Source organism: Coturnix japonica, chromosome 17 (assembly GCF_054131305.1).
Source record: "Coturnix japonica strain WE chromosome 17, WE-NBRP24, whole genome shotgun sequence".
Classification (NCBI taxonomy): domain Eukaryota; kingdom Metazoa; phylum Chordata; class Aves; order Galliformes; family Phasianidae; genus Coturnix; species Coturnix japonica.
Genome location: NC_140679.1, coordinates 3,999,027 through 4,023,407, shown reverse-complemented (window position 1 = coordinate 4,023,407; position 24,381 = coordinate 3,999,027). Strand labels below are relative to the sequence as shown.

Sequence of the window (24,381 nt, the reverse complement as noted above, 5' to 3'; positions counted from 1 at the left end):
AAACACAGGCAGCCAGCACCTCCTAGATCCAATTGTAAGAGACCAACACAAGGGTCACCCAGTGGGGTTATCTGAAGTAAAGTAACAGAGAACTGAGGTGACTCTTGTCACAACACTGGGAATGGGGACCAAACCTTCAGGCCAGGTTTCTTGCAGTTAAGATTCCTCAGAGGGAGGTTTGCAGTCCCAGAGAAGCCCATGAGCTCCTCTGCACGATGCTCGGAGCAGAGCTGCCTCGTGATTCATCAGTGCTCCATTCCATAACTAAGTACATCTCAGATGAAATAATAATATTTCATGGTCACTTCTTCCTTTCTGTGAGACAAGCCTTAAATGTGTCTTTTTAAAGTCGTCGTGCACCGAATCTACAGCATGCTAGCAATATAGCTAGGTATAATGACATCACATACAATGGAGTGTTTGCAGGGCTTAAGGCCGTGAATCACAGGTGAGATGTGATATTCCCACTGCAATGATGCTTTTAGGGCAGGTTTAAGTGCCTTCCGCTTTGTGTAACGTGGAGTCTGTAGGATGACAATAATGATTGTGGAATCACACTCATCTTTGAGCTCTAACTCACATCCACGTCAGGAGCCTTCCCAAAGATCAGGGCCTGGTTTGCCTGCCCTGCTGGGCCCAGCTCAGTGCAGGACAGGAGATGGATTTCTGCTGTCCCTGTGCTCAGACTCCACAGCCCAAGATAAGCTGCAGCTGAGATCTCACAGAGCACTCTGAGGTTTCTCTGCAGCTGTTTTCTGCTGCTGTTACACAGCACGGAATAGCTGGGACCCCACAGGCACTGCCCTCGCACCAATAACTCCACTGTGCTCAGGATGTGCCAATGTGCTGAAGTCAAACTGTGCCATGTGGGTTTCACACAGATCGAACGCAGGCTGCAGATCTGCTGGCAGCCCTCAGGAGCTCCCCTGCCCTAATCCCACTCTTGCACTCCTTCCCTTCGTGCTCTTGTGGCCTTTAATAACACCGTGACACCTGACAGCCTCCTCCTGTCTGTAAGCTGTCATTTTATGCAGCCGTTTCTCTTCCGTTTACCCCCCAAACTGAAGATGTTTCCCTGCAGTGAATAAGCGATGAGGTTCTTTTCACCTCTCCTTGGACAACTTCCTTTATTGTTTTTTCGGAGCATTAGGGACTCTGAGACCCTGGAGTGTGTCCAGAGAGGAGCAATGGAGCTGAGAAGGGCCTGGAGCTCAGTGGGGTCCTATGGGGGTGACCAAGGGGACGGCAGGCAGCCAGTTTTCCCTGTTTTTCTCTCTGGATCCATCCCCGCCTCAATGGGGCCATCAAACCCTTTTGCTGCAGAACCTGCAGGCACTTCACCTTGAAGGATCATTACCTACATTGAAACTACTGTTACATGCAGGCGCACAGGAGTGCCCTGGTTTTCACAGGCTCTGGGCAGAGACGTTCAGGTCTGGAGGCGTTTGGGGCATCACTAATTGAGCTGCAAAATGAGCTTATAGCTCCTGACTCCTCCCATCCAGAAATATCGCTCCTATATCGGCCCGCGCTGCCGGAGCTCACGGGACTCGGCTCCCCGCCACCGGGATCGGGTGGTGCGTGCGGGGCCGGGGGTCGGGCTGTGTTGTGTTGTTGTGTTGTGTTGTTGTGTTGTGTTATGTTGTGTGTTCCCGGTGTTCCCCTGCCGCTCTCCAGCTCGGCTCGTTCCGGCCCCGCATCGTTCTGTGACTCCCCCCCCCGGCCCCTTGGCGGGTCCATACACGCACACGACGGCAGCGCGGCCCGCGCGGCACACACGGGGATGCCGCAGCTCCGCCCTGCCCCGCCCGGCCGCAGCTCCATCCGCTCAGCGCCGCGTCTCGGTGTCGGGGCGGCACCGCGCGGCTCATTGGGTCCCGTTGGCGGGCGGAGCGCGGTGGGTCTCGGCAGCGGCGGATTGGAACGGAGCGGATCGGAACGGAACGGAGTGGATCGACGCGGGGCGCAGCGCAGCGCTGTGGGGCCGGCACGATGCTGGAGATCCAGCTGGATGATGGCGGCGTGGGGGGGTACCCGGGCAACGACTATTGCTCGGGGTTGGTGATGTCGGAGCGGGTGTCGGGCCTGGCCAACAGCATCTACCGCAAGTTCAAGCGGCTCATCCACTGCTACAACGAGGAGGTGGTAAAGGAGCTGATGCCGCTGGTGGTGACGGTGCTGGAGAACCTGGACTCGGTGCTGACCGATAACCAGGAGCACGAGGTGGAGCTGGAGCTGCTGCAGGAGGACAACGAGCAGCTGCTCACACAGTACGAGTGGGAGAAGGTGCTGCGCAAACAGGCCGAGGAGGTGAGTGAGAGCGGCCCAGCGCCAACGGGGCCCGGCATCCATCTTGTGCGCGGCGCCAAGGGCCGGGGATGCGATGCGATGTGATGCGATGATATGATGCGATGCGATGTGATGATGTGATGATGTGATATGATACCATGTGATACGATGTGATGTGATGTGCTGTGGCGGTACCCGCATCGCAGGCCGCGCTCCCGGCCCTGCTCCATCCGCTCCGCGCAGCCCGTGCGGAGAGGAAGGGGAATGGGTGGGAATGACTGGGAATAGCTGGGAATGGCTCCGCGTTGCTGCGCTGCCCCGAGCTCGAACACCGGCTGCACGGGGATGACTGGAGGATTCCTGCCGGTTTCGGGTTTGAACACGGCCCTCAGATGGTTGATGTCTTCCCTGTACTTCCCCTGCCCTGGAGATGGTTCCCTGTCTGATCTCAGCGGTCTTTCCCCGGGTGCTGCGGGTCCCGGATCCTTGGGGCTGCATCGGGGCACAGCGCCTCAGGCAGGGACAAAGGAGCCGAGCTGAGCGCGCTGCTCCGCACTGAGCGCTCGAGTCCGCCGACACCACCGGCATCTTTCTGGCCATAGGCGCAGCCGGGCGGCTCCGGCCTCCAGCAGGGCCGGTCTGCGACGTGCCGGACACATTGGTACCGCTAGAAGTGTAATGCTGCCATGTCATCAGCGTGTCTTTGCAAAGCTGCTGGGAAAGGAATGTATGCGTCTGTATTGGCTGTGTTTTAACACTGGGAGAGTAGAGGGTTTTTTCCGTCCCAGGAGTCTTGCTCAGAGTCGGGTTTTGATTTGCTTAGATGTGGTAAATGAAATTCCTTCATGACTCCAGAGTAAAGCGCCGTGCAGTATTTCAATGGAGGTGCTCTGGGTGCTGGATGGCGAGGACGTGAGCCCAGGACATTTATCGCCCTGTACTAATGCTGGGCAATTTGGGTTGTAGCCTTAAGTTTTAAGTATGTGTTAATAAAACTTACAGCTGATCTTTTCAAATTCATATGAAGGCAGGGAGGGATTGAAAAGCAATTCCAAGTGTGGGACTTCATTCCACAAGCCGGTATTTTGTAGCTTCTGAGAATTAAATACTTGGAAATGTGCTGCTGCTGGGGAGGAGTGGGGCTCGGGGCGTGGGGTGGAACAGCCCCATGGATGGATCCTGCATCTTTGGACTCGTATCTTTCTGCTCTCAGTTTACCAGGTATAGGGGGTGCTGCTTCCTGCTGTGCCTGCTCCTAGAAGCAGATGTGGTGACAACATTTACGTCCTGCAGGGACGCTCGGACCCACAGCACGGTCATCCTCAGCACTCTGTCATCCTCAGGCGCATCTGAGCTGAATGGGCAAAAAAGTATCTGCATAGGGCCTTGTTAGCAGAAAGGAATAGATAATGTGCTTCTATGAGAACAATGGGTTTTGCCCCCTGTGTAGCCTCTGCTATCAGCTCGTGTGTGTGAGATACAGCTGTCATTCCCTTTGTGTGTGACCAAAGCACACCATTACCTGCAGCAGTTTCCTGTGTGCCTCTTCCTGTGCAGTGGATTACGTGTTATGGAAGTGAAAATCTCTTATGCTACAGAGAATTCTGCTGTTCATCAGCTCATTGTAAGCAGAGAAATGCACCCCCCACCAGAGCACGCCTTGCACTTCTGTAGCAGGGGAAGCCCATCTCCGTCCCTGAGCAGCACTCGGCGCTGTGTGCTTTGCCTGTCCTGGGTCTGCAGCTTCCAGCCCCACCTTCAGTGGGGGTTCCACCTCCAGGAGCGATGTTCAATCCCTTGCTGTTGAGTTCTTTGCGTGTATCAATGATCATTTCAACAGCTGCAGCAATGCTGGGGAGCTGGGAGTCGGTGATCACAAAGTAATTTGTTCCTGTATTGCAATATCATGTCATGGGCGTCTGATTACATCGTTAGTTTATTGATGTTAAGTGAACTGAAACCAGCAGTGGATGTTATTCTCTGGCATAAAAGTTGTGTCGTATCCTCCTGTTCCCGCTACTGCAGAACCACCAGATCTTGTTTTACATAAGCGTGCACCCAGCCATGTCCTGCTCCATTGGGGCAGCTTGCACAGCCTTCATTTCCCTTCCTCTGAAGCAGAGGTTTCTGTCTCCATGTTCTGCCACTCATTTCCCCAGGATGGTTGCATTCAGTATCTTTCAAAATACTCTCAGCCAAAAGCGAAGCTTTTCTGGACACTTTGACTGCAGAGTGACTCAATATTTTCCACTTGCTCTAAAATAGGGCAGCAGAAGCACCCGGACAAGAGCACTGAAGTCAGAAGTCCCTTGAAATGAAGCAGTGCGTCAGTCTGTGATTGCAGGGCTTAGAATGTCACATTTCTTTTCCTTGACCTCCAAACCACTGAAGCTGTGGAACAGCGTCAGCTTTTCAGTATTGCCGTGTTCTTCCACCTGCTTTGCATTGTGTGAGCGCAGGGTAATGGCTGCACCTCTCCTAGAGCCCATTTAGGGGCTGACTGCTGCTGGCAAGGGTCTCTTTCTGGAGATCCCCCCTTGGTGCAGCTTTCCCATGTGAATCCGAGATCTTCTGCTCCAGGTGAGCGATCTTCTTCCCTTCCTTTATAGCACCTCTGTTGTGCCGCTCCTGTCATTGCACAGAGCTGGGGCTGCCCTGTCCCAGTGCAGAGTACAGCACTTCCCTTGTTAATCCTCATGTGGAGCCTAATGCACATCCCACTAACTCGTCAAGCTCTCACTGCAAGGCCTCCCTACACTCCAGGGAGCCAGCAGCTCCCACTATTTAGTGACATCTGCAGCTTATGCATAGGACCTTGCATAGGAATTTTCTTCCTGCTCTGTAGCGGGTGTTAGGATGGCACCCACTTGTAGGAGCACAGAACTGGGAGGGACCTGCTGACTCAGCAGCCCATTCCTCAGCACTGCAGGCAGTTGCATTACAGAAGCTGCTTCATAAATGTATCAGGCTTTGTCTTAAAGCCATTACTTAAACCTCTTGTGTCTGCTCTTCTAAAAGTGACCTCCTCCTGAATTCCACTTTCTTTTTTTTTTTTAACTTGCAGCCTGTTTTTACTGGTTTGTTCTTGTGCCAGCATTGACTTTTACTCCAAGTATCTTCTGCCTCCATGAGATATCTGTGCCTTTGAAGTATTAATATAAACCAGTCCTGCCTTTGGTCTCCATTGTGTTGGTGGCACGAGCCGAGCTCTGCTCGCTGCCTGCTGGAGGAGGGTCAGGTTGGAGTGCCCCATAGAGGGATCTGTGTGCAGCTGGTTTGGGTGACACTTGGCTGTGCCTGGTTTGATCCCTGGGCGTGTGGGGCTGCAATAGCAGGTGGCTTTCCTGGAAGGCTTCAGCATGAATTGGAGTGTTGCACTGTTCAAAATGACAATGGTAGGATTTATCTGGTGTGATCACCCTGCGTGTTCACCTGTGTGACATCCTGTTGGCTGGAGATGGCAGCACGTCTGTCTGTCTCCTCACACTGTGTTGCAGCTGACCTGGGGCTCATCTTTGCTTTGTGCTCAGCTCCCTTCTCTCAAGTCTTCTCATTGCAGTCACGATGTTTGCATGCCCTTGCCCAGTCCCAGCTCCTCTCTGACCATCAGCATCGCTTCGTTCCTCCTGTGTGATGTTTTGATTCTCTTCATGAGTGGCATCTCCCAATCCGGTCTCATCTGCTGCACTTGAGTAGCACCTCCTGCCCTGTCAGCCCCACTTACCACAAGGCTGCCTTGAAGAGCTCTGTTAGCTGCCCGTGCTCCCTTTGTGCTCCTCTACAGTGATCCATGGTGTGCGGGGGCAGAGCTGTGTCAGGGCTGGGAAGAGCCCATCTGCCTGCCCTGGCTCTGCCATAGCACCAGGCCTGCTTCATGGAGAGCATTTAAAGGGCAGAGCATCTCATTCTTCAAAAAAAGGCTCAGATCCCTTGGAATAGGAATCCAGGAGATGCCTTTATTGATATATGACAAAATAACAGCATTTGATTTCACAGAAGCATTTGAAGACCAATCTACAACTATAAAGTAGCTAACACATAAAAGATGTGCTTGTGAATCCTTGAAATTAGCAAGAGAAGCAAAAGCCCTTAAGGGCTGCAGTTGTCAAGGGGATGTTATTTCACTGAGGCTGTGTGCTCCTGTGCAGGTGGAGGTGTTCCTTCAGAGGAGTGTTTCTCTTTGGGGAGGATAGCAAAGATTTGAGCATGAGGTGTAGCTCAAAGCATCTGCCCACCAGGCAGTACTGCGTCCTGCCACCAGTGGGTTCTGCCCTATTTCTTTGTCTTGGCCTCCTAAGACAGAATACTGTCAACGTAACTTCCCGAATTGCCAGTTAATTACTGCCCCAAATTGTGAGTTGGAGGCTGCACAGCCTGCATTGGCTCCCTGGCTGACAGCCTTCCTGCAGGTGGGGAGTGGAATGCGGTGTGAGTCCTTCCTGCCCTGCAGACAGCCCCCTCCTCACAGGCAGCTGTGCGTCCAGCTGTGCATCCAGCTGTGCATCCAGCTGTGCATCCAGCTGTGTATCCAGCTGTGCATCCAGCTGTGCGTCCAGCTGTGCGTCCAGCTGTGTATCCAGCTGTGCATCCAGCTGTGCATCCTCCCTGTTCTCCCGGGCAGTGCATCCCAGCGCTGCTCTCTGCCCAGCCGCAGGGTAAGGTGACGGCTGAGCTGCTGCTGTTCCCGTCAGCATGTAATACGTGCTGCCAGCCAGCCCAGATTAAGACCTTATAATAAGATTTCTGCATATATGCACATCTAGCTCACTCTGCCTGATTTATTGTTAATATGATATGATGGTTTCTGACCGCATGCTACTATTTTTAGTCATTTTCTTCCTCTGAAAGCCAGTAATGCAGGAAGCTCAGCCATCTCCAGTGTACCGCTGCTTTGCAGAGGAATACTCGTTCTTTCACTTAAGATGATTTTGTGCTCATTGTTTTCCATTTAACGATGAGCGTGTGAACCATGGTGCTGGTTGTAACCTTATCCTGAGATGTTAGAGACCAGCGATCCTGCTTGAAATCCAGGGAGAGGCTCCAGCAAGACTAATTTGTATGTGTACAGCAGCGTCATGTTCCATCATTACTAACTGTTTAAAATATATCTGGCTCCTATAACTGCTGGAAAATTATCCTTTGAAAGCAAGTATGAAGGGATTGGAAAAAATAGTAATGCTGTGCTCGGCTTTGCTCTCCCAGGACAAGTGGGAGTGGGCTCTTTGTTCTTCCAGTTCTCCCATTGATTTCATTGTAGTGGGGTAGAAAAGAAAGGAAGATTTTCCCTTCAACATCATTTGAATTACCTGTTCCTGAGGCCTCACTTCTTGAGCCTGTCCAGGCTCCATGGCATCCCTTCCTTCTGTTCTGGTGCAGTTTGTAAACATATGTGTGGAAAATAGATAGCTGTGTGTTACTGTCAGTTAACATCTGCAATGTTGAAGTCACTCATAAGGACCAGGGCAGCTGGATTTCAGGTCTCTCTCAGTTCCTTAGAGAACAGTGCCTCCATGTCCCCATGCTTGCTGGGTGGCCACTCCCACGGCACCCACTTTATTTGCTTGTCTTGACTTTCTGATGCAGGGGGAGACACTGGCTGGGAGATTCTGATGGAGGAACAGCCAAGAAGCGTTTTGGAGCCAGACAGAGTGAGGAGCCGTTGGGTCCCTGTGCCCAGAGCTGGTGTTCGATCTCCGTAGGAGATGGAGCAGGATATTGCTGCAGTGCACTCACCTGAGATGCTCTTCTTCCCTGAGAACACTTAGAGTGGCATTAATTTTTATTGCTGCTGTCTCTGTTTCTTCTCCACGTGGTCGGCTCATTGCTAGTTTGCAGTTTGTTTGAGTACTTTGAGGCTGCAAGACAGACAGGACTAAGAAGAGCCTTAGTGTGGAATGTTTAATCTTCCAATCGGTTTCACTAAACTAAACCAAAGCAACGGTAGCAAATCCAGGAATCCTATTAAAGTTGACCTACATAGTGGGAATAAAATTGGTCTCCTGCTTTCTTTTGCTTCCTGTTTTACTGTTGAGAGTTCTGTGAATGTTTTCCTTAGAGTCAGTTAAAGTTTATTGCTACCCCAAGCACAATTCCTGCCTGGCTGGGTGGCACACGCCTGGGTGGGGAGCTGGGAAGAGATGGGCACCTTGTGCCAGGAGAGCTGCACAAGAGTGAAAGCCAAGCAAGTGAGAAGGGAGAGGGATTTAGCGCTGGGCTGTAATTGGAAGTTTGTCAACAGAGCATTAGCATGGAGTGCTTCCAGCAAACCCTGAGAGGGGGCAGAGGGAAATACTGCTTTTCTTAGCATAGCTTCAACCAGTCCAAACCAAGTGAAATGGCTTCTTTAGGCCTGTTGCTCAGTGTGGCTGTCTTGGTTAGAACTTTTTCTTTTTTACTGATGCCCAGAGAAGACTGGCCGGGATTTTCTTGCTGTGAGGTCTCATCACTCACTGCTTCCATTCTGCACCAATTGAGGCATAACTCAACTTACAGAACTGAAAAAGTAAGACTCAAGTTTTTCTTAGCAGCTCTGGAGCTGAATGTGCCATCCTTATAGAATCACCTGTCAAAGTTGCTCTGGTTTTTACCATGTAACTCTCTACCCCTTCTCTGATGTGTGCCTGAAAAAACCTCTGGTCTGAGATCTGGGAAGTGGATTGCAAAGGAGACTGTGAGGTGTGACGGTTGTGGGTTGGTTTTCCACAAGGCTTGTATGTTTCCTGCAAAATTTAGATGCAACATCATTAATAGTGGGAACTTTCTGATGTCTGAAGGAGATTTCTGACGTAGGCACTTCTAAATGCGTGACCGTAGACACAGAATTTGGCTTTTCTGACATAAAACTAACAGGAATCCAAATTCAGCCTAGCATGATAAAGGTGTTGTTGAAGATGATGGAACCATGTTGGTTTACATAACTTGCATTGGCCAGCAGATTATATCTTAATGATACACAAAGTACATCTTTTACTTTATTTTAGAAGATAAGTATTTCTAGCTTGAGTAAATGCTGTTTTAACTTAAAGCACATAGAAATTCTTATCTCTTGCTTTTTTTGTGTGTGTACATATATATATGTATATATACGCACACATAGTATAGGAGGAGAGAAGAGGAAAAGTCAAATACGTTTAGGTCTGTTCCTCATCCTTTTTTCCTTCTCTGGTTTTTCCCTGTACAGAAGTTCATAGAGTTTGAAGATGCACTGGAACAGCAGAAGAAAGAGCTACAAATCCAAGTGGAACACCTTGAATTTCAGACTCGACAGTTGGAGCTGAAGACCAAAAACTATGCAGATCAGAGTAAGCAAAGCTGTGCACCAGATACGATTATGTAGTTTGCTTTCCATGAGCATATACTTGCAGATATTCTTCATGTGCTGTTTTTTCTTTGTTTTAATGTAGTTTGTGGAAAGCCTGAAATCTGTGGCTGTCCCTTTCTTTGGTATAAAAATCAGAGCAATCTACAGGGTGCGACATATCCACACTAGCGTAGTGCAGGTTTCATTGCTTCTCTTGCATGGAGCATGTCTAGATCTGTATGTTAGCTGATGGGTGGAATCTTTTCTTGGCAGTTTCACGGCTGGAGGAGCATGAATCAGAAATGAAGAAAGAGTATAATGCTTTACATCAGCGTCACACAGAGGTAAGCTGTTGCCTGATTCCTTCCAAATAAACAAACTCTTAGCTTACCCATAAAACCACATCAGAGAATTGGGTTTTTCATCCTGACAGTGACTAGAGCTTCAGAAACTTGAGAGCATCAACATTATCTGAAGGGAGGGTGCAAGGAGGATGAAGCCATGCTCTTTTCAGTGGTGCCCAGTGCCAGAACAAGAATCAGAGGGTGCAAACCGGAACACGGGAGGTTCTGTCTGAACATCAGATAGCACTTTTTAAAAGAAATTTTAAGGAATTGGAAGTAAATGCTGGAAAACAATATTCAAAAAACAGAAATCACAGAATATCCCAAGTTGGAAGGGACCCATAATGATCATGGAGTCCAATGGAGTCTTTTGTTTTATTCTGTTTGCCTCACGTATTTTTTCCTCTTCTCAGATGATCCAGACCTATGTGGAACACATCGAACGATCCAAGATGCAGCAGGTTGTGGGAAATAATCAAACTGAGGGCAGTGTACCTGGGAGAAGGTAGGGCCATAACCTCTCCATATAATGTTTGCCATCCAGGAACTTATCAAATGAGTGCATATTTGCAAGAGAAAGAAACCAAAGGATCTTTCCCTGTGGGCATGGATTGTACCTGAAGCTTTTTGTAATGGGTTGAGGGTGAGTTGTGGATAAGTTCTCTAAGGTTTGACAGAGAAGAGTTTTTTGTGTTCTGTTACAAAGCTTAGACTTCATTGTGCTGCTGCAGATGGACGTCTTCTGGAAAGCAACGTTTGTGTTCTCAGGTATCATGTAAAAGACTGATCCATAAAATGGATGGGGATGGAAGAGAGTGTTCATTTGTGTGTGTCTGTGTGCATGTGTGATAGACAGCGAAACTGGAGTAGTTAAACGCATTAGCCTTTATGTAACTTCTTCCCCAGTTTCTTAAGGGAAGATTTATCTGAGTCAGTCACTCAATAGATCTACTTATGCCCATGAAAGTGCTTTGTTTTTTTCCCCTCTGTTTTCATAGCACCAAAGTGATCAGAGCCAGCCTCTGTTTAAAGGAATGGCAGTAGCAGGAAATGAAGTGCAGTATATAAAACCACTCTATTAAAACCACATATAAAAAGATAATTTCAAATGAAGAAAAGAAGAAATATTCTTCCTATTTTCTAAACATAAGGTTATTTTAGTACCTTCTGTTTAGATCCGTAACATTTAAATACTAGTGTGTCCATTAGGTTTGGGATAAAGAAAGTGGAAGGAAGTGTCAGGTCTTGAAATAAACAATATAAGCTCTCTGGAAGCTGTGGCTTCCTTTTGCTGGGTTGGAGTGCCTGGGAAGGAATTCAGATCATCAAGGTTTTGGTTGTGTATTGTAAAACAGCAGAGGAGAGAGCAAGAGTGACACAAACTGCTCCCTGATTCCTTGCAGACGTGATGTTCCTTCCCCAGCCAGTGCTTGGCCTCCTGCCCGAGCATCGTGCTGTGAGGGGAAGGTCTGGGGGTCAGCCTCTGGTTCTGTGCTGGTGCCTTACTGGTGTGCACACAGGGCTGCTGGGGGGAACGGGAGTTTTGTTCACAGCTGTTGGTAACGTAACATTGTGTTAGAAGGAAGGGAGGATGCTGAAGGAAAATGGGCTCTGTAACTGCAGAACATCCATGTTTGAGACTTCTGCTGGGCTGTGTGCCTCTGCTGTCAGATGTCTCTGTACAAGCTCTTAGGCACACCCATGGTGAAGGAGAAACAGGGTGGATTAGGTCTTTGTTCAGTCCAACTCACCTCTCCCACCTACCTGAAAGGTATGAATGTTTGTAGGAAGAACAGCTGTGCTGATGTGTGCGTTTCTGTCTTGTTGCCATCTCCATGTCTCAGCTGGGAACAGGGGGAGCTGGGAATTGCTGAGCTGGCAGGGTGCAGCATTGCAGGAAGCCAAGTGTCAGTGTGTGGTCCTGTTTCTTTTGTTCTGCAGAGAGCAGCTCAGCTCTCCTGCCATGGAGAATATCCAGCAGTGTTTCAGGGGCAGCAATATAGCAGTTTGAAGCAGTTATACCCTAAACTCCAGAGGCAGAGAGACTTATCTAGGCTTTCTCCTGCACAAACTCTGAAGGACAGCACAAATCTGTAGCGGATCTAAAAGGAACTGGAATAGGAACATTCTGATCTGGCTGAGTTCTTTCCATATAGTAAGTTCTCAGTGCTGTGTTTTCTGCAGAGCAGTAAATTGGTGTCATGTCAGAGAGTGGCTTAGAAAAATAAAACTGATTACAGAATACAGTGTAACCCTTTCCCATCTGAAGGTAATGCTTTTCTAGCAGACCAGTGGAAAAATATAGAAATCTATACAAGGAAAGAAGAGCAGAAGCTGGATGGTGGCCTCTGTAGGTGAATGGAGGCAGGCATGATGGGTATGGAAAGAGAAGATATGGGGTGAGAAGAACCAGTAGGTTGTTAGGATTGTGAGAGTGTGTGTTCCTGACAGCTCCCTCAATAGGTTGTTTCTGTTTTCCTCTGCCCCAAACCAATCCTGATCACAGCTGTAATGGTTGGAGTGTGTTAGGCTGGTTGCCCCCCCACACCCCGTTCTCTGGTATGAAGGACAAACCTTGCACTGAGGATTGTCTCTGTGTTGGAGGGATGCTATTCCATGTAACGTGTTGCTAGTTCCTGGAAGAATGGGAAGAAAGAGCAGCTCTCTGTGTCTGTCACAGCCCTTGCCAGGCCTCCATCTGAATCTGTAGGAACAGCAGCTGGGAAGTGGGTCGTTTTCCTTCATTTCAAGCTTTGGGCTGTTCATGTGTGCTGTATTTGTGTATGTTTGTGCCTTTGAGGGTTGTGTGGTCCTGTGTCTGCACAGCTGCGTGTGGGTGAACACCAGCACTTGTGAGTTGGTACACTGATGTGTTTTGGGGGGGATATGGGTGTAATCTCTCAATGTCTTCCTACATGTTTGTGAGTGCATTTGGTTACCTTCACCTGTGGATGTGCTTGGGTGTGTTTTATATGGTAGACTGTGTAAATACATATTTGCATAAGGCTGTAAATGCACCAAGGGTGCTTCCTTGTCACTTGAGAGAAGATGGTGCAAGAACTGCTGGGGGGTGTGTGTGTCTGCTGCCATCTGAGGAGGGGAATGGGTACAGTGCACACCTCCAAGTAGTATGAATAAAAGTGCATGCATTCGCTGTCTCTGATAGGGCTGCATGTTTGCATGACCTTCATTCTCTAATAGTTGTTGTTGTGTTTTTTTGTTGTTTTTTTTTTTTTGTCTTGCTTTTTGTGCAATTGCTGCTCTGTTTTGGCTGTTACGTTTGTCGCTGCAGTCATCGCCAGTCATGGAGGAAAAGGTAAATCCTACTGCTATTTGTTAATCATAGTTCTGGAGGTTGCTGTTGGGTGGTCGTGGTGTGATGCTGAAAGGTTCTGTGCTGGCCTATTTGCCCTCTTTGTGTACTGACATCTGCATTAGATTCACTCACATGGCACACTTCCCTTGGCTGGTGCAGAGGGAGCCAGCAAGCTGCTACATCAGGAAGGAGCTCATGCACCCAAAGCAGAAGGGGCAGAGGCTGGATTCCAAACCGGGATCATCCCTGTGTGATTGGACATTTGCACTTCACCTTCCAGATTACTTTAAAAAGTTGTCTTTTCTCCTTTAAATTAGAATCATCAAATCACCAAGGTTGGAAAAGATCCCCAATGATCCAAGTGTCCACCTACCACCAATATTTCCCTTCTAAACCATGCCCTGCCTACTGCATCTACACGTTTCTTGAGCACTTCCTATATGAGCACAAAATACACCTCTTTTCTAAGCAGGGCAGGAAATGCGTGTCACCAGTAACTGTCAGAATGCACATCTGACTTTGGCTGAGGCAGTGAGTTCTGCACCCTCAGCCTACAAAGAGGGCTGTTGCCACCTTGCAATGATGGCAAACCTAGTAGTTCTGTTACATTTTCTAAGCTTTAAGGTCTTACAGGAGGAGCATTCTGATCCAGGTTTTGGCTACTGCAAGCCCTTATAGAGGCTTTTGCTGTTTTCCTCACAACATGAGGTGGAACTAACCAAGTGCTCAGAGTCCCCCTGGACCAGAAGGACGTGGGTGTATGAAAGTCACTCCAAAGGGCTGTAGTCAGCACTGAAAATTTATAGCAACCCTGAGGATATTCTGAACTACTCTGGGGACTGGTAACACCAACATCAGGACTGTGAAACTGAAGTTATCTTTCCTGCAGTTTTTCCTTGATGGGGCACAGTAAGCAGCCATTCCAAGCAGGAGCCATGCTGGCACAGCGGTGCAGTGCGCCGTGTCAGCTGGACAGTGCTCAGAATGGAAAGGCTGAGCATTGGTCTCTTCCGTTAGACATTTTGCTTTCACTTTGTAAATGAACTCTTTTCTGCCCCTGCCATGTCAGTGTGTTTGAGTCAGTCCTGGGGCAGCCTCAGATGCAGCTGCAGTTGTTTTTCACCCGTGGTCACAGATCACAGGATCACAGAACAGGTTGGGTTGAAGGGACTGCTGGAGGCTGCCGGTCCCACTGTGTGATGGTGGTAGCTGAGCTGAGTCTTGGTGAAATGATTGCTGTGTCCAGGAGCAGTGCTGTACTGGGCTGGCATGGAGCCTGATGGAGCAGGGAAGCAGATCGGTGTCTTGCAAGGAGGTGTTGACTGCTGCCCTGTTTCTGGAGTGTTCATGCTGACAAGCTACTTTCTTTTTTGAGTTTCCACCTCCACTGCTTGCTCTACATTTTCTCCCACTGGAACTTGGTCCCCAAATCTGTGCCAGCTTCCATATTGAGAATCAAATCCACAGCTTGCTGGTCACCTGCACTTGCCAGAAAGGAGAGTGATAAAGAAAAAGTAACACAGACATCTGGCTTTATGAGTGATGCATTTATTTATAAGTTTGTATAAATTCTGAATTTTGAGAAGACTGTAGTTGGATATGGAGGAGGAATCACAGAATGCAAGTATTACTTCTCTTGCTTAGTATTAGAAGTGATCCAAAACCCACTGATTTCTGCAGTTGGTGCAAACCAGGTTTGGGGTGGAATGTGCAGAAGTGGCGTGTAGGTGACTCACTTCAGCCTCTTTCTTCGTTCAATGATGCCCATTTTGTTGTGGGACTGTCTGCTGTGGCGTTTTCCCACGGTGCACCCATTTCTCAAAGGACACATTGGTTTGAATTTGCTCGGTTTCTTTGCACTTTTGCTTTTCCTTCAAACACTGCATGGGGGTGCTGATGTCAGTTGTGCCTGTCCTGGTCACTTGACCCCCTTTGACTTTCTAGGCAGATGGTTGGCTCTACCTGTAGACACTCTGGGTCTGAACAAACAGCACCATGGAGCTGTGGGTTTGGGAATCCACACAACTGCTAAGCTGGGGCAAGGAGTGCGGTTCAGTTTCTAATGACTAACATTTTGCATGAGCTAGTGTGCTGTTTCTTTTGTGTATGAAGCTCGTAAACAGCTAACAGATTGGCTTTCCCTCTCTCTCTGTTTCTCTGTTTAGCAGGAAGGAGCGTCCTAACTCTCTGAATGTCTTCCCCCTCGCGGATGGCATGGTACGTGGGCAGATAGGGGCCAAGATCGTCCCAACACTGGACCACTGGCACCTGAGTGGCCTTAGGGCAGCTGCAGTCCAACTCCAGCTACAAGGATTTACAGACCATCACAGAGCAAGGGTTTCCCACTCTGCCACTGTCAATAGCATCCATGTTTTCATTAAGGTGGAGGTTAACCTGTGTCCATAACTCTTTGCAGCCTCTTCCTGCTGTGAGTTTACTCTTGTGGTGGCTGTGATGAGGTGGGAGGATGTCCCATCGCAGATCTGGTGTACAGTGTGGGATGGATTTATAAGGCTCCTCATGCTTGTTACCCCCTTGTCTCAGTGTTAATCTCTTGGCTGGCCCTAAGTTGAAAAGAGTATATGGGAGGACAGTTAGAAATATAGTGAAGATAAAATCCTTACCTTTTTTAGCTTATTTGTGAGAGGAAATGATGGAACCTGCCTCCTCTCTTTCCCTCTCTAAGAGCAAAGCTTTTGCTCCTCAGATGGGGCTAGAAGTAGAGTTACTCTTGCTCTTCAGCAGTTGTTCTTTTTGTCTTACCACTCTTCTGGCCTTCCTATTTTCAGCTAAAAGGGGTACTAAACATCTGACTGCCCAAGTCCTGCACTGTGCTTTTAAAGCTCTTCACTTCCTCACACATCTGGTCTGCAGCTCTAGTCTTGTGCTGTCTATATCCAGTACGCCTGTCACATTCAGTGCGCTGCCTTCTGCACTGGGGCTTGCCAAAAGCCTCACAGCATGGCAGCCACACCAGAGCAGCTGGATCGTTGTGCCTTTTGCTTCAGGTGCTGTGCCATTTGGAGACTGGTCTGAGTTCAAAGACCCAGAGATTGTGCTCTTAGTTGACAGATCTGTGCATTTATTAACAGCTGAGGCCGCTCATGATGAGCCATCTTTCCCACATTCTGTGCCTGCAAACTTCTCAGTCTTTGCTCAGAATCCTACCAGATTCTTAAACGATGTTTCCCAGGTGCCTGGTGTCAGCCCTGACAGCCAGTGATGCATCCACCCAGCATGGCTTGCAGTGTGTCCTCCCTGCAGAGCTTCTGGTCTGCTTTAAAGGTGTCTTAAAAGGCACTAATCAGATCCTACACTAATTTCTGGAGAGCTTTACTGCAGTTAGGGAATAGCAGAACCACAGTGCAGTGGGATGTGGATGTGAAGGTGTAGCTTCAGATAGTCTGACGTGTGCCAGCACATTGCTGCACACAATCACACGGCAGCCAAAATGTACAGAGAGCGTATTTGTACTTCTGGAAAAAATTTATTCCTTTGGATCTCTGAACAGCACTGCACACTGTGGTATGGGTGTGCTCTTGAGCTCTCTGTTGGTCAGGCATGTGTGGCAGGTGTAAGCCTTTAGAGGAGCTGGAACAAAGTTGAGGTGAGATCCACCTTCCAGACTACTGAAGGCATCATTCTTTCAGAGATATCATTGCGGGGCTTCTGAGAGGTTTTCAGTGAGAGCTGAGGGGAACTCAGCAGTAATTCAGGATCTGCATTGCAGGAGAATACAGCGGGAATCCACATAGATTGTAAGCTTTGGTTTCCAAGCTCAAGTAATGGAGAGTTACTGACTTGATGACTTTGTCATTTATTATTGGTGATGTCAGGCAAAAAGTCCATTTCTGGTAAAAAGAAAACATGCAGAAATAGTACCGTGCTGCTCTACATGTATTTGATGGGTGGGTCTGGGGCTTGTGTTGATGCTTGCTAGGAAAATTCAGAAGTGGGAAACACAATAAGGAGGTCAGCTGATAGTGTGCAGATAGAGCTCGGGCTATGGAAGACTTGGATAGCTGGGGTGTTAGGGAGGATTTCCTAAGGCTGTTGAAGAAACATATGAATAATTAAAAGGACTGATTATCTGACTCTGGATTTGCAGTTTGGAATGGAAAATTTTCCTCCTGCGAGCTACTTGTGTGCACTCTGACTAAAAATGCTGTTTTTCCGCTCTTCTGCATGGCTGAAATCTCAGCAGTGGTGCTCGTGCACTTCTTGCTTTTTCTTCATCTGCTCTGATATTTCACTGACATCGACTGCAGACACGTAACTGACTTTATTTTCCCAATATGTGTATCTTGACTTTTCTGGCTAGTTTTCCTTCTTACGGGGCCATACATCAGTTGTGTTTTAATTGTACTTGTGTACTTATTATGACTATTTTCTGTTTAAGTTGCTGTCCTTTGTTATTTTCTTTTTATATTCAGTTGCACGTTTATTTTACATAATGATTTGGAGATGAAAGTCCTTAACGTTTTTGTTTTTATGTACTATGCTTTCAGTGTTATAACCATACAAGTGTGACTACTCATGGTGACATATGACTGCTATGAATGTTGAGCCTTTGCAATGCATTTTGGAGGTCACTACTGCACATTTGATGTTTAGGAGGTTGACAGGTATGGCTGTAGGTAAGTGGTGGCTGTGGAGTTTTCTTTGGGTGAGCTCTGGGCAATGCAGTGTGCCTCCTGGACTGCAGAGGAGAGCTGTACAGTCGGTAAAATATCTGGAACAGTAATAGTGGAACAATCAGAAGGACAGTAGAAGGAAGATACCAGCGAAGTTTAATAGATGTTCTGGACTGCGAAGAAAAGTGCCTTGGTAGTGTTAACATTTGAGAGGAATTTCTCCAGGGCAGGTTGGTAGTCTTAATAAAGGACACTCTCTAGATGACTACAAACTACAAGTGTATAATCATAGAGTGTAATTACATTTGTAATAACTCCCTGATGTGTTCTGGGTGAGAGAAGGATAATGTCAACAAGCAGGAAGCTTGTATTCTCAATACAAGTATCACTCTATAGATGCTGTAGAACTTCTAAATGACATCTAGATCCCAAGTCCAAGAATTGACATCTGCACATCCCTTTTGCAGGGCTGAAATTCTCACAGACTTCAGTTATGCTTAAAGGTTGTGGGTACAAGAAGGAGCTCTGAATCTGTTCATCCAACAGAAGTGTTTTTTTGGGTGGGGGAAGAGGTTTTATGATTGCACTTTATGCTTGGAACTCTTTGTTGTCCCTCTGTATGACAGAAAGCACAGCAGGTAAATTGCAGCTGAAGTGTTACAAGGTTTATTGGATCACGTTCCCAAAAAATGAACTAAACTATTAGAAAAGTAACTCACAAAACAGGAATCTGGAGTGGAGGTGAGAAGTGTGGTTTCCACATGTAGCCACAGTGAAGTGTTTCCATCTCAGTTTTGCTTGTAAAATCAGCAAATGTGCAGGGAAGCCATTGGAACTTCCATGTGGGAGCGTGGGGGCTGCTTGGACTGAATGTGCAGAAACCAAACAAGACATCAATTTTTCTGAATGGTCAAATATTAAAAATAAACCTTTCTATATAAATGCACAGATGTAATATAGAACCTTTTGACTTGTGCCATGCAATGCACTGCAGGGTGTTTTAAGATAAGCATAGTGGCCGGTCTAATTAAGGGAAGGTGTTAATAAGATTCCAGATTAAAAAAAAAAAAAAAAAGGCTGCAAAGGGTTAATATATTTCAGTATTTCTCTCATCGCATTTTGAATTGCTTTGTTATGTTGTGCAGTTAATGTTAGAACAGTAGAGCAAGACTTAGAAATTAGTGAACCAGCATCACAGCTCCGAGGATGGGAGGCCTGAAGCAGCTGCTGAGCAGTCTGAGCCTCTGCAGCAGTTGCACAGGAGGGGAGAGGCAAGCAGTAACAATTATAGCTGAGTCTGGGTGTGCGGCTGCTGAGCGTCACTTCACCCAATTGCAAGTCATCAGCACATAGAACTCTCCAAATTCATTTTGCCATCTCCCTGCTGGCAGCAATTAGAGTGGGCTGCCGTGAAGAAAGGAGAGATCTCATTTGGTACTGGGGATGATTACTGCATCGGTCAAGACATTAATTGGCTGACTTTGAAGCAGCGCTGCTTTAATTGACAAACAAGGGCTGCAGTGTAAAATCCTCACAAAGCCTTACAAGTCTCCCATGTTTTTCAAGAGGTGTTAATACAAGAAATGGGGCTGTAATGTCTGTAAAGCTGAGACTCACTCATGCACATTTCACAATGGAAGTCTGTTGCCTTCGTTAATTTGTCAGCTTCTTATTTTTGAGTTTCTGGGTCTTGCCTTATCAATTTGGGGAGACCACACCTGTTTCTTCTGTGCTGTCAAGCCAGACCCATGCTTGGCAAGCTTCTGTGTAACATCATGCGGGGACATAGGGCTTCCCCCACTAGCAAAATCGGACCATCAGTTTGTTATCTGCTTTGCTTCTGCAGCTTGGTGTAAGAAATACGCTGCTGTTCTCTCAACGCAGGGGATTCTCATTCTTGTTATGTCAGTGGCTTACTGTAATGGCAGCTTCTGGATCCTCTAAGAGCTCGCATCTTTCCCAAGCAATGTCCGTGTTACCTTCCAGTCTTGGGAAATGCTGTCCTGGCTTACTGCGAGTGCCAAAGCCCTTCAGCTTCTGCTGTAGTCAGTGGCAATTGGAGGTGCTTTTCACTTATGAAAAGACCTTCTTCCTTGAGGTGCATGATGAAGAGGTCGCATAATGATGTGGCTTGTGAAGATAACTCTTCATAGTAAGAGAAGAAGGATGTCAATCCTTTCACAGGTAGGATTTGCTTGCTGAGTTCAGCATGGGAACTCACTGCTGCATTCTGGTTGCAGTGCCACGTGTCTCCAGTGAACGCTGGGCATTTAGTCAGTGCAGTGAGCAAGGCTCATTTTGCTTAATGCTTTAAGGCAGCCATATACCAACAAACCGGAGATTAACTGAAATATATAGCTCTGCTTTTCCCTTTTTATTCTTTCCCTACCCTGGAATTGCCATAATGTCCCCAAGATGAAATGTCTGAATCTGGGCAGTCCTCAGCAGCTGCCACGCCGAGTACCACTGGAACCAAGTCCAACACTCCCACATCATCTATGCCCTCTGCTGCTGTCACACCCCTGAATGAGAGCATCCAACCCATCAGCGAATACAATGGCACAACCAAGAGCAACAAGAGGACACAAGAAAAGCGGAACAGCCGGAACATGGAAGTCCAGGTCACGCAGGAGATGAGGAATGTCAGCATAGGTATGGGAGCTGGAGCATGTTTATGAATACAGGTTTCTGAGGTTAGCATCAGAACCAGAACCTTTTCTGTGTAATACAGAGGAAATTCCTGTGCTAACGTTCACCAGCTGTTTCCTAACAGGTTGAGACTATAAAACAACGTGCAACATCCTCTAGTGTAGCATTTGAATAAAAAGACTCACAGCTGAGTCCAGTTCTGTATTTTATTATTGCTTGCCCACAGTGCCAGCCTCAACCAAGCAATGAACGCTCTTGTTCTCATGGGCTTTGTAGATTTTACTTCTGGGGCAGCTTGGAAAGGACAAAAATGTCACCTCTAACACATTAAAGGGGCTAATGTAGTACACAGGTGACATCCTTAATCCTTCGGTAATTCTCTATGCAAACAGACATTGTGTTTATGTTGCTTGCCTCAGCTTTCAAATGTTTTGGTTTCTAAGTATGTTGGTTTCTATGTAAGTTGGCAAAAGGGGGAGTCCCTTATTTTCTTCCTCAAATATTGGTCTTAGGCTACAGATTATACAGAAACCAGGTTAGATTTCATGCACTGAACTGTGCAGTTTCAAAGTGAAATTTTAACTATATGCAGCACCATGACATTGTCAAGCTGTGCTATTTGCAGCTGCAGAAATGCCTTTAAGGAGCACTGTTGCCATAGATCATGTGTTGTCTTACGTAGGTATGGGAAGCAGTGACGAGTGGTCCGATGTTCAGGACATCATAGACTCTACTCCTGAGCTGGATATGTGTCAGGATCCCCGCCTGGAGCGCCCTGGTAACAGGTATTGGTTGTGATTTTCTGCTCTTGGCCCTCTGTCTTGTTTTTGTGAAGGGTGGATATTGTGGTCCAGAGCTCAAGATGCAGCTGTTTCAGAAAATGCATAAATTCTGCCTAATGCAAAAATGAGGTGCTGGCAGCCTTTGAGATCTCCAGGGAAGGCACATATCAGTAATATGGAAGGATCTGTGTGAGTGGCCCAGGCTGCTCTGAGACAGGAAAAAAGAAATCCAGGGCTGTTCACAGCATTTGAGTCCTTATCTGATCTTACTGCTGTGAGGGTTGCTGTTGAAGTTGGTGGGAGTGTAGGCATCACTGCACATCCTTAGGACTGCCAGTGGAAGGTTTTCTATGAATTTTTGAGTAGTTATCAGCTATTTGAAAAGGCATCAGCGAGGCAAGGCTGAGGTCATGCAAGGTAGGTATTGGTACATGGTATGGGGAATAAAACATTCTTTTTCCTTTACTTTCTGAATTCCCTCAGTCAACCCGTGGCAGAATCCACTCTCAGAGTTTTGACTGTACTGGTCTGTGATGCTCAGTATTTCAGAGTTATGTTCTGGCTTAAACATCACCAAGTAAGAAGAATCCTTGCCTTTCTTTCTTCCAACCACAGCCCAACCCAGGGGATTGTGAACAAAGCGTTTGGCATCAACACAGACTCCCTCTATCATGAACTTTCCACAGCAGGATCCGAGGTGATCGGAGATGTTGATGAAGGAGCAGATCTGCTAGGTAAAATTTGTTGGGACTGTTGTTTTCTCTGAAGCAAAGACAGCTCCATTAGGCTTCTAGAAGCGTTTAGATTCACTCTTTTTTTCCGAACTTGGATGTTTGACCTTTAGAAAATGGCATGGAATTTGGGATACACTGTGACTGAAATATGCACCTACAGCAGTAATTCTTACCCAACAGCTTGAGTTAATGGCTGTGTATTTGGGCTGTCTTTGTGTCTGTAAGTTATTTTCCTTTGTTTGAAGATTGCTTCTTCCCCTCCTCCCACAAATCTTCACGCCAGTAATTCTGCATTCTGGCAGCTTCACTTGGAATAGAGCTTTTCTTGGAAGTTTGCAAGAAAAAAAAACCCTTTTGTTAAGATTTCTTTAAGTTTAAGGGGAACAATTGTCGTTCTCGTATGGAAACATCATAGATTTCACTGCAGTTTTTACCTTCTTAGTCAATCCAAGAGAGTTTTGCATTCTCCTTTTAGGCTGATATTGAAGGAGCTCCTTGTATCTGAAGTCTGATTATGTTCTATGTTCCCAATGAGGACTTTGAAGCAGTCAGAGAAGCAGCTTTGTGTCAGGTAGCAGTCTGATAAAGCTGTGAAAGTGTAGCAGTCCCAGCTGCTTGTGGGTTGTTCCCCCTTTCTCTCATATCTCCTTTCCTGGTCTTCATTATCCCTTTACTCTGGACATAGGGTAGGACTAACAGTTGGGTAATGGGCCCTGCGAAGTCCTTTTTTTCAGTGTTAGGGTGGCCTCCTGTGTTTGCTTTGGAGATTAAAATCTTACTTCATTTAATGGGTGTTTTATGGTGAAAACAGCAGTTGTTACATTAGTGGTAAGTTCATGTATATAAATGATGTTTTTCTATGCAGAAGTTTAAATGAAATTATCAGACTGAGCCCTGGCGCTGCTGTTGGAAAAAAAAAAATGTTGTAAAATGCAGCTGTCCTTTGCATGCTGAAATGTGGCTGAAATGTGGCTCCTGCCCTTCCTTCACCCTGTTCATCATGTCTGTTGACTTGCCATTGTGGTGGGGTTGGAATGCACAGAGATATTTAGTCCAGGGTAAGTGACCTAAACATGATAGCACTGAGTGTAGGGTAAGCCAATCTACCCAGCTGCTTGGTATCTGAACCAGATTGCTTCATGCCAGCTGATGAATGTCTGCAGTTCACAGCTATTGGCCAGTGCATTCAGTCACCAGGTTTACCACTGCATCACCATAGAGCAGTACTTTCAGCTCCACGTTCAGACAGCCTTTCTGATTGCACTGGAATAGTTTAGAAGTAGGGGAGCAATCATTCCAATAATATCTTTATCAATCAGCTTTGCATGACAAAATATTACAAATAAACATTCATTATGGGAGGACTTGTTTGTCATTGGGTGGAAACCTCTGCAGAAGCATGTTTAGAGCATTCTTAATCAGTAGAAGGAGATGTTTGGTTGATTTTTACTTAGTAAATCTGGCAAGAATACCAAATGAAATATCTTGAATTGCTCAGCAGTGACACAATGATGAGTGCAGGAACAGAAGGTGATACTTTTTCAGAGATCTTGCAGCAAACATTGACCACGTTAGCCTGATATAAATTGAAATAACGAGGCCTTTGCTCCTGACAGGTGCTGCAGTGAAATTTACCAAGAAGAGCAAAGATGTAGAAAAGATCTGCGCTCGGCTGCGTGAGGAAGCCAAACTTCAGGCTGAGCTTTCAGACACAGGTGCTACTGTGGAGTGGATGAAGGATGAGAAGGAGCTCAAGGCCAATGAAAAATATGAACTGCACATTGTGGGGAAGAAACACACCCTGAAAATTCACAGCGTCTCTATGGATGATGCTGCAAGTTATCAGTGCATCTGTGAGGGGGATAAAATGCTCTATCAGCTTTCAGTGAAAGGTATGTGACAGTCTGGGCTGTGCTCTTCCGGCCCAGGGCCAGCAGACTGCATTCACCTGACTCCCCGACAGTCCAGCTGTTGTCAGACAGCATCTGGGGTGTTTTCAGTGGCTGTTTTGACTTGAACTGGCCAATCTGCTTTGTAGAGCCATTTGATTTCTGTGTTCTGTCCTGTGATTCGTCCCTAAGATATAGAGGAAGTCAAGGGAAAGATAGGAAAAAGAGCATCCCAGCCTTCCTGCTCTTCTCTCAGGGTGGCCACGAGAGATGATGTCAACAGCTCTTTTTGTAGCAGTGATCCCAAATGTAGAAGAGACCTGTGAAGAGTCACAGGGATGTTTACTTAGCTGTCATTCCATGGTGGGCTTTTTCTGACACTGATGTAGAGAGAAACTGAACTTTCCCACGCAGGTCTCTGTTTTGCTGCAGGGTGTAGGTCTG

General features: G+C 47.0%; 1 protein-coding gene and 1 pseudogene across 1 annotated transcript; both read left to right on the top strand.

Annotated features, from left to right (window-relative positions):
- Positions 1 to 1,934: 1,934 nt before the first annotated feature.
- LOC146758084 (C-Jun-amino-terminal kinase-interacting protein 3-like) lies at positions 1,935 to 16,472 on the top strand (annotated as a pseudogene).
- A 1,223-nt stretch (positions 16,473 to 17,695) lies between these two features.
- On the top strand, positions 17,696 to 22,334 carry LOC146758083 (C-Jun-amino-terminal kinase-interacting protein 3-like). The gene is made up of 4 exons (XM_085518666.1): positions 17,696 to 20,535; positions 21,215 to 21,317; positions 21,930 to 22,048; positions 22,294 to 22,334. The coding sequence occupies exons 1-4, from the start codon at positions 20,304 to 20,306 to the stop codon at positions 22,332 to 22,334; spliced, it is 495 nt and encodes a 164-aa protein (XP_085374792.1). The 5' UTR covers positions 17,696 to 20,303.
- The last annotated feature ends 2,047 nt before the right edge of the window (positions 22,335 to 24,381 follow it).